At 38.6% G+C, this 10,262-nt stretch overlaps 1 protein-coding gene across 1 annotated transcript; it reads left to right on the top strand.

Moving 5' to 3' along the window:
- The first annotated feature begins 3,122 nt into the window (after nucleotides 1-3,122).
- Nucleotides 3,123-9,730, top strand: LOC110948436 (endoribonuclease ZC3H12A). Its single transcript, XM_022189998.2, has 6 exons — nucleotides 3,123-3,218; nucleotides 4,596-5,045; nucleotides 5,498-5,637; nucleotides 7,282-7,516; nucleotides 7,674-7,780; nucleotides 7,966-9,730. The coding sequence occupies exons 2-6, from the start codon at nucleotides 4,672-4,674 to the stop codon at nucleotides 9,003-9,005; spliced, it is 1,896 nt and encodes a 631-aa protein (XP_022045690.1). The 5' UTR covers nucleotides 3,123-3,218; nucleotides 4,596-4,671; the 3' UTR covers nucleotides 9,006-9,730.
- The last annotated feature ends 532 nt before the right edge of the window (nucleotides 9,731-10,262 follow it).

Genomic DNA, 10,262 nt, shown 5'->3' with positions numbered 1-10,262 from the left:
ACCATGCCATTAACCCTGTACACAAAGGGTTGTTTACAAACACACACACAACACGCACACACTTCGCAATTTAAACGCCAGTCTACTAAAGCTACAACCACCTGCAGACCAACATTTCCCATGATCTCCCCTGTGAGAGCAGAGACTCTATGGTGGGATAATATAAAGCAAGAGGGACATCTAGTGGTTGTGCGACAGAACAGAAAGACCTGAGCTCTTGCATGGAGACAGCAATTGTAATGGCGGCAGGCGGCATGACAGCAACACACCATAACTTTCAAGAGGAGATGGTGAAGATTTGCTTATGCAATTATCTTTGTAGGCAGTTCGCATAAATAAGTCATTAAGTAGTGATGTATCAAACTAACAAATCACTTTTCTCTGTGTGTATTGAAGTGTCCAGCAGTGCCACAGTAGCATGAATGTGGGTGTTGCTGAAAAGAGACATAAACGTGTTTTTGAAGTTTATTTTTGATTTTAAAACATAACGCAAATGGGAGTCCACCTCTTTGTGTAGCATCACCGAAATAATTCAAGATTCCATCACCTTCTGATGATAGCATCATTTTTAAATTGACATAACTCCACCTAAACTGACCTTTTTACATTTACTTTTATTCTGTTACACTTTATTGATCCCACAAGGGAAATTGTTTTTTCACTTTTCCCAGCTTGTTCGGAAGCTGGGGTTAAACACAATATGCCACACTTGGAGGAAACTGGGTTAAGGGCCTTGCTCGAGGGCCCAACAGCCGCACCTCGGCAGTGCTGGAACCCCTGACTTTCTGATCAGTACTAGTAACAAAGCCTTAACCATTAAGACACCACTTCCCCAACATGGTCTCTCCATAATCACAAACCTTGGTTTTCTGAGTGAAAGTGCAACCTGCATCGATACTGAAGATGCAGAGCCTGAAGGAAAAAAAGGAATATATCTGGGATCATGTATTCACGATATTTTACCTAGGATGTGTCCAGTTTACTAAACTGCATGAATGTGGGAGCTGTGGACACTCGAATAAACACTGTCAGTTTGTCAGTCGGCTGTGTCAATTTGTATGTCTTCATCGTGGCTCCATACAGAAAAGAACTGTCAGAGGGACTGAAAAATCAATTTTTTTTCAAGAAAAAAATCTCTTGTTTACTCTTCAGGTGTAAAACTGCAAGATGAAACATGAAGGAATATTGAAAACGCATTCTTTGTTCAGGTTAAACTGTTTGGGTCAGGTGGGGTCCAGAATGTTTGGTGTGACTGTGACCAGGACTACCACAGTGTAGTTTCAACGATGCTGCACAGGCATGGGAGTGTGACAGGATGCAGCTGTATGTGTACAAAAGGTGTTCAGGAGATGACATTTACTGAAGGCACCATGACTCCCTCTGGATGGCTGAAACTCTAGAAACTTGGCAGAAGAGGACTATTCCGCCATAACACTCCACAGCACACTGCCAAAATCATGCAAGAGTCTGTAAAGAAAAGAAAGTGATAAGACCTGGCCAAGCATGCTGCCTGACTTGAATACAATAGACCATCTTCCAGGGTATTTTAAAGAGAAATATGGAGCTACACAGCCCCTCCAGCAGAGAGCAGCTGAAAAAAAATGTCTCTGAAGAAGATCAGAGCATCTCTCCAGAGATTTAGCATCATACATACCAATATAGGAGTCTGTCCTCAAAAATAAAGGCGGACATACGGAGTACTTGCAAAATAAGATATTTAAATCTCAGATATGCAAGGGCTGCATGAAGTTTTTACTTTGGGACCTATATTTTGAACATATTCATTTGAAAACATTAATTTACAAAAGAGCAAATACCCTAATGTTCTAATTAGAACAAATAGAAATACTGTAAGGTATTCAATCACATGGTCATTAAGTGAATTTGCACTTACTGCCTTTTGCACTTATTGCCGTATAGTATTTGTAGTTTAAGTCAAGTAAAAGTCATTTTTATTTTACTGCTTTATTGATGTTCTAAATATTGGGCCTATGATGCAGTACTCTGCTCTTCAAGTATAGTTTTATAAAAGCACAATAAAGAAATGCTTATTCTTAATGCAATAGTTTAAGGCTTCGGCTCATCAAAATCAGGGCATTTTAAGTGTTTTGCATATGAGTAGAATGATTCACAAAAGTACATTAAATAGTTGTATGTGGAGTAAAAGTAAAATGGATTGGCGAAGACAGATCTACAAATATATATTGATCTCACTCAAAGTACAAGTATTTGAAATTGAGTACGTGTTATTAGTTACTTTTCACCACTATCTTAAAAAACAATTAGCAAACAATAATTCTTCTGTTATTTCTACATTTTAAAAAATAAACTATCACTCATTATTTAATATTTTTATACTTTTTTATCTGAATGCTTGGCATTTTCAAGTTAGCAGCTGCATTTTGTTCTGCAAGCAAACAGGCTCGAATGGTTAGTTTGTAATTATTACTGTTGTTGTTTTTTCTTGCAGACTGTAGAATTGTTTCTTTCTCTTGCGAAACTAGACAGAAAAATGTGCAGGTTTGGTGGCTTTTTATTTTGCTTTTGAATTATGTAGCCTATAACCACAAGGGGGCGCCTTGGCACTTCAGAAAATAATCTTGTTTTATCAAATCAGAATCTTAACCAGGGACTGACAGTCAAGACGTGTAACAGAGTAAAGTTACTCTAATAAAACGTTTCTATTGTGTCATCAAAATGCATTTCTTTATCAGATTTTTTTAAAGTTCGAAATTTAAAAAAAAAAAAAAAAACGAGGATCCACGCTGATAATGCTGTTTAAGAGCATATACTCTGCCCTACAATAATTTTAAATACATCTCGTTGATACTGAAAATCAGCCATTAATTCATTTTTATGTTGTCAAACTAAGTTTTGACGGGATTTGCTGTTTTCAATGTGCTGTATAAATGCATCCATTTTATTTTTAGAAGCTGGAATAAGTTTATTCTAACTTAAATGGACAGCAGCAGCAATAACAAAACGCGTGTTTAAAAATAAAGAATAAAAACTGGTGTAGCTGCTGCAATGTGAGTGACACCTCATCTGACATTTATGCAAATTTTTTCATGGCTCTGCGCGTTCTTCTGGAGGAAGAGAGGTGGAAATTATTTCCCGGAGGGCGGTGCTATCAGGCCGAAGGAGACTTACTGTACTTTGAAACAGTAGTTTGAAACAGTCTCAAATGGAACACCGAGACAAAGAGACAACCAGAGAAGGTAAGTTGTCGGTGCTCTCCTCTGCGGTAAGGTTTTGCTGTAACTATCTGCTCGCGGTTAACGGAGGAAATGTCGAGTTGTTGGCCTACTTGTTACCTGTATCAAGTAGAAGCCACATTCTTAGAGTAGTTTCTGGCCAGGTACACGGTGTTACTTGTTTATCTTATCGTATAGGCAACAAAAAATGTCGCTGTATTGGTTTCTCTTTCATTAACTGAGAGACAAAGAGTCTAACTTTACAATATGTTCAGAGAATAGGCCTCTTACACCCTATATTGTTTGGTAGGTGAGTTGTTTTTATTAGATTTTGATTCCCATTCATTATAATTACTATAATCATCGTCAAGACCATGTTTATTTGTACCTTTATCTGCTATAAGAAAGAATAAAATAGGATGTAGTTGTTTAACTAAAGGCAAATAAGCTGCCCCCATTTTTTTTTCTAATCTGCAAATTACTTTTTTTATCAGCTGCTTTACCATTTAGTTGATAGAGTATCTGAAATTTGGCTTAGTATCTTGAGTATTGTTGGTTTGTTCACCCCATACTCTCAGAATATTCTCTTTTTTTTTTTTGACAATTTAAGACTAAGAAAATAAGCCGACCCTCATGTGAGAGCACCAGGAAGTAACAAAATGCTGGTGTTTCTACTTAAGAAAAGGAATAAACAGTTAATCAGTCACAAAAGTTGTTGAAGATTAATTTGTGTCAGTTATCTGGTTGCTTGGTCGACAAATTCTTGCAGCTCTAAAGTCAGTCAAGCTCTGTTAAAAACATCATTTGATCTCTAAACGCTTAAATACATATGACAAAATCATGGTTTGAGTGGAGATGTATGAGAAACCAAATATGTCAGGGTGAATTTTTGTTAAATTATGTGTAAAACTATACACAAAATATCTAGATTATTCCACTTTAATGGCATGATGTGGCCAATAAAACTGTGTATTTTGCTCGCTGTAAACGTAATCAAACTTCAAAGATAAGGTGGAACAAGTCAGTTCAGGATATATATGAGTCCTTCAGAGGGTGTGGAATGATGTGATGATTTTAACAATCTTAGTCCAACTTGAGAAGAAACAGAAAGACACAACTGGATGTTAGGAATCAGAATGAGCAATTCCTGAAAGGGGAAATTGCTTAATTTACAGCTGCTCCCATTCGAAGTCTTAAAAATATAAGTGGTGGGAAAATTATATAGATAAGCCTAAGTAGAAAAAGATGTAAACAACCATAGATATATAAAATATAAACATTAGTAGTAAAGGAAAAAGCAAAACTTGTACAATGTGCATTGTTTTAAGAAAATAAAGATAAGTGTAGAGTGTACTTAAAGGTTGAAATATGGATGTCTGATTAAATGTTGTTTTTCTTCAGTCACTGGAAGAATATCACCCTGATCAAGGCATAATATGTCTTCCATGTTGCTAAGAAGAAAATCAGATGCTTAAGGATGGATCAGGCACTAACCAGACAGAGCCCAGCGTCAGACCTGCATGAAGCAGACAGTGAGGAGCTCCAGCTAAGAGTGGACTTCTACAGGAAACTGGGTTACTCCTCAGCAGAGGTAAAAGATGCTTTGACAAAGTTGGGCCTAAACACAGACACTAACTCGGTGCTTGGAGAGCTGGTCAGGAGCAGGACCAGCACCGTTCCCAGTGTTTCCAACTCAGACTATGATGAGAGGAGCGCAAGACAAAAAGACTCTCTTCTACCTCCCAGCTGGACCGTTGGGCCCTGCAGAATTACACCTCAACTGGCGGAAGGAAAGAATATGGACTCCGAATTGAGACCTATTGTCATTGACGGCAGCAATGTTGCTATGAGGTAATCCTGATGAGAACATTTTTTATAGGTCATAGATTGTTAGCTTTGTTGTTTTCCTATTTTGAGCTTTACCTGTCAAATAATATGTTTTAAGCTGAGGTCACTCAGGAACATGTTTTCTTTCAACTCTGACCCTGCGCTGGTTGTACCACTTGGCCTTTTACGAGGGCGTTCACCACGCTGCCTGTGCATGTTTTTGCAAAGGCCGCTGTTAGAATATGCAAATTCTAGAGACACAGTTCACGATCTCCGCCCTGAACACATCAGAGGTGTAATTCATGAGTAATAGCCAGAGGGAACATTTCCTCAGACAAAAAAAAAAAAAGAAAAGAAAAAAAAGCATTTCAAAGGCATGTAGTGTTTACAAAAAGCAACTGATTTTTTTCACTTCTCCCTTTTAGGTTTATGGTTAAGTCATTTCTGCATGTCCTGCTCCCTGTTTGTTTTTACAGTCACGGCAACAAGGAAGTGTTCTCATGTCGAGGCATACAACTGGCAGTCAACTTCTTCTTGGACAGAGGTCATAGTACCATTACTGTGTTTGTTCCCACTTGGCGCAGAGAGCAGCCCAGAGCCGATTCCCCCCTGACAGGTGAGAAAAGAAAATCATTCAGAGGGATGTTTCTCATGAGATAGACTGTAGATGGTTTTAGCCCCACAAACATTGCTAAGAGTGTCAATGACGATGGAATGACATGAATATATTTTTTCATTCATTTCTGACCTTTAAAGTCATAACAGTCAGTCAGTAAGCTTGACTCACAGCTAGAAAAAGAAAGACTATACTGCATCTGCACTTGCTTTACACAGTACCTGGACAGATGCCAATATGTGTAGCAAATATGACATTCATCATTTGAGTTTCTGCCATATCACTCACAGCTGAATACATTTTTACTTCTTTAGTAAGGTTTTGCCATATGCTATTGTTGCACTTTCCCATTGTCGCCATTTTTTATCTAATGTTAGAGAAGCAACTCTTAATGCTCTTTTTTAATTATGACCTTTGTCCCATCTAACACATCATGTAACTACATTGTAAAACAGCCATTTGAACACTTTTTGTCACACAGATTAAACAAACCAATGTGTTTAATAGTGAGGTGAATGAATATGACTGCTGCTTAAATCTCTTCGAACACTCTAACTGTTGGTATTGGCCAATCCTGGAAATGTGATGTGATTCATTACAGTTATGACATAATGGCTACATAGTAAAACTACTGCACTTTTGCCAGATGTGTGGAGCAACACATTTATGATTGGGAAACAAACTCAACTGGCTAATAAATTACCAGCAATAAAAAGGGATTTGCTGTAATTGATTTAGGGCAGGTGCAATTTCATAAGCTGGGACATTTATGCGCAGCAAAGGACTCATTTCTGACATCTCTGTCACTGAAGTCTGTGGGTGTATCTGTGCAATCAGATTAATATCACATCTATCTTTTCTTGACTGGAAAAGCTGCATTTTATTCAGTCCTATCGCATTGTGTTTTCAAACTAGCTGTGCATACCTATCCTCCAATAACCCCAACACAGCAGCTTTATAATAAAGGGTTGGACATCCTTTTGAAACTGATGCATCAACCCCTCGGGGCTGTTGTGATTTAGCAACCATGCAGCCTGGGTGGAGCAATCCAAAGGTTCTTATTTTAATCTCTGAACAAGGAAGTAAAAATCTGCCTACAGGCACTTGTGGGAAAGCCCCACCAGGAAGTACATATGTTTTTTTTTTGTATCAACACCTACTGGAGATGACTAGCAAAATGTAATTAACTACTAACATCCATCTAAAGCAAGAGATTAAGTGAACGCTCACCCTGAAAACAGAAGTGCTCAGTTTAAATAGTGCCTTTAAGTAAACATCACACAACCTGGCCCCTTGGTCTTTTATGTAGAGTTCATGGTTCATTTCATTCCACTTCTAACTTGTTCAAAAAGCATTGACAGTTTGTGTGTTCTGTTTCAAAAATGTAATGTGATATAATGTGTGCAGAGATAGTTATAGTGTGTGCGCAAGTAATTTAGTACCTTCCTTGATGTTGTAAGTTCTATGACTTATCTCTGAGACTTTTTAAAATGGTTATGGTATTCTTTTCTAAACCGTTTGGTTTCTGTAACATGAAGATTCAGTTGCAGATGATGACAGATTGTTCAAGGGTGTAATATACACTCAAGGGGTAACTCTTGTAGAGTATTGGATGTCTTCCAACTTAACCGTTTGTTCTTTCAGATCAACATATTCTGAAGGAGCTTGAAAAGCGGAAAATAGTTGTCTTCACTCCGTCACGTCGTGTTGGGGGAAAGCGAGTGGTTTGCTACGATGACCGCTTTATTGTCAAGTTGGCACATGAATCGAATGGAGTGATCGTATCCAATGACACCTATCGCGATCTCCAAAGAGAAAGACCTGAGTGGAAGAAGTGTATTGAGGAGAGGCTTCTCATGTACTCATTTGTGAATGACAAGTAAGCCTGTTTCTCTGCTCATGCCTGTGTGATGCCACCTCTTCTTTTCCTTCATGTAGTTTCGGAAGGCATATTGCTGCTTGAGATAAACATAATTATCAATCATACAGCTGAGTTGTCACGAGTTAATGAAGAAATTTCCTATTTTCTTTCCAAGGTTCATGCCTCCAGATGACCCTCTGGGTCGGCATGGTCCCAGCCTCGACAACTTCCTTAGGAAAAAGCCACTGCCTGTCGAACAAAAGAGACAGCTCTGCCCATATGGTGAGATATGATTAACATTGAAATAAGGAAGTGTTCCCCTTCACAACTACCCGTTTTTATATTGTTACAGGCATTGTTAAACTGTTCACAGTGTCACATCTGTTGGGCCTCGTGCATAAATGTGGTTCTCTAATAAGATTCGTTTTTAATGTTTCTGTGTGTGTGTCCATTTTTATTCCCTCTAGACAAAAAGTGCACTTATGGCATCAAATGTAAGTTCTACCATCCTGAGCGAGCAAACCAGTCCTATCTGTCCTTAGCTGATGAACTGAGGGAGAAAGCCCTGATTTCTTCGTCAAAGGAAGAGAGAAATGCCAGATATTCACCCAGACAGTTTCAATCTGACCCTGGGCCTGCTCACAATGCCTGTTTCCATCCTCGAGAGTTTAACACAGAGTTCATAAGAGACCAGCAGTTTTCTTCGCATTCTGGTCCGGTTAATGAAAACAAACTGCTTAGCTGGGAGGATCCTAGAAGCAGTTCAAATCATATGCCATGCTCTGTAACAGGAAGCCAGTGTCAGAAAGAGTGGCCTGGGCTGCACTTGATGACAAAACATTACTATGCCAACGTGCCTCCCGAGTACCAGGATTCTGGTTTTAGCTCTTTTGAGAGTCAGTACTCTGACAATTTACATTCCCTGAGCAGCTCCCACAGATCAAGGTCCCAGCATCAGAGTGACCTCGCCGGACCTAAAAATGCCCCAGAGTATTTACAGAAAAATAACACCAGCCACTCCTGCAGGGGTTGTTCCCATGCAGTGCCCTCAACAGCTCACCAGCACCATCATGGAAACATGGACCCAAAAGGCCAACTCAGCTATAACACCTACCATTCTCATGTGTTCCCACCTGCTGTGTCCCACCAACACAGCGTCCCCAACCACTATAGTGGAGCCCCCCATCTTCAGCAAAATTACTGGTCAGATTCCTTTCAAGGGCTTCCCCAAGCCAGGTCAAGCAGTAGTCTCCCCTCTTCAATCCATCCCTCACACTCCCACAACTCCTGCTGCTTCTATAAGAGCCATCAGTGCCATTCCTGGGGCCAACAACAGCCAGCTTCTGCTGCGTTTGACCCACAAAGGTTAGAGCTCCGTAAGAAACTGCAAGCCATCTTCTACCCAAACCAGGTGGATGCTGTCATGGAAATCTTCCCACATGTGATGGATGCTGAGAAACTGGCTGCAGAGATACTCAACATGAAGGCTCAAAGAGGGATATTCTGATTATTTTCTGTCCTGTTCATTCAGAACTGACATGATGCTTGTGATGACGTTTGTCACAGCAAACAGAATTTCTTAACAACCTTGTGTAGAGGCTATAGGCGAGTGTTTTTGAGTGTTCTGTGCAATATGCCATTCTAGAAATCAAATGTGGCTTTGTATGAATGAACAGGTGAGTAAATCTGTTCTGAGTTATATATATTTGTATGACATTATAGTCAAATGTGACCTTGTCATCCATGTTTTGGATGCAAAGTGCCTCTAGACCAAAAACTGTTCTGATTAAGTTTCTAGAGTTTAGATTGTAGATGCATATTGCATCAAATATACTTTATTATAAGTTCTCACGCAATAAGGAATTGCTGTATAAAGTATTATGCGTTCTATTATTTTAATGATAGTTCTCCAGAACAGCCTACTGTTCAGTATTGTCTCTGTCAGGTGCAACTACAGTATACATGAACACAACAATGTACTCACTCAGTGTCAATCCAGTAGAGGATCTGGATTTCCCAATGTTATTTAAAATAAATGCTACTCTAGCTAGGAAAGTGAAACTGATAAAATGACTTTGACCCTAGGGAAAGGAATTTGCTGGTGCATCATCATCCTTTTCCTGTAAATTAGCTTTGATTTCATGAAACGTTCTTTGAACAAACTGTAACAATACATGTGTATATGGGTCACTGTATGATTGGAAATGACAATAAAAATATGCAAATTTAAAATGTGTGTCTTGGTTTTAAATCACTTACTGTACATGTTTATTGTAAGAGATAAAATCCATAAATGTGAATAGAAAACATCATTTCAAGCGTGTGTGTGTTCTAGCTTGATTAAAAAAAGAAATAATGATAGTAATAATAAAAAAGATGCTTTATCTAACTTGGAGATTTAAAATCAATTTTTGATGCTAAGGATGCCATTGTCAGCTAGTCCGTCAGTCAGCGGCTTTGGTAGATTAAATTTTCTCCTATCAGCAGGAGTTGAGTGTGATGATTGACTGAATGATTTAAGTAGTGCATGTCTTTCATGCAATGTTACAATTTCTGTCCGTTTGTCAAGAAATGTGCAGATAGTGTGTTTTTTTTTTTTTTTTGCATTGTAATTTGTGTGCCACAGTGGGCAGTGTTGTGCAGTTACCAGTCCAATCCAATCCAACTTTATTTCCAAAGCGCTTTAAAAACAACACTGTCAACCAAGTGCTGTACAAATTAAAACAAAATAAAATAAAATAAATAAATAAAAATACAAATAAAA

This window comes from Acanthochromis polyacanthus, chromosome 12 (genome assembly GCF_021347895.1).
Source record: "Acanthochromis polyacanthus isolate Apoly-LR-REF ecotype Palm Island chromosome 12, KAUST_Apoly_ChrSc, whole genome shotgun sequence".
NCBI classification, from domain to species: Eukaryota; Metazoa; Chordata; class Actinopteri; family Pomacentridae; genus Acanthochromis; species Acanthochromis polyacanthus.
The sequence above is the reverse complement of the archived record's forward strand: the minus strand, read 5'-3'. Positions and strand labels throughout refer to the sequence as shown.

Excerpts from the sequence above, each read along its gene's own strand:
- LOC110948436 (XM_022189998.2), top strand. The coding sequence starts at position 4,672 with ATGGATCAGGCACTAACCAGACAGAGCCCAGCGTCAGACCTGCATGAA. Across the intron at positions 5,046-5,497 it reads GGCAGCAATGTTGCTATGAG|TCACGGCAACAAGGAAGTGT; the intron begins GTAATCCTGATG and ends TTGTTTTTACAG. Across the intron at positions 5,638-7,281 it reads AGCCGATTCCCCCCTGACAG|ATCAACATATTCTGAAGGAG; the intron begins GTGAGAAAAGAA and ends TTGTTCTTTCAG.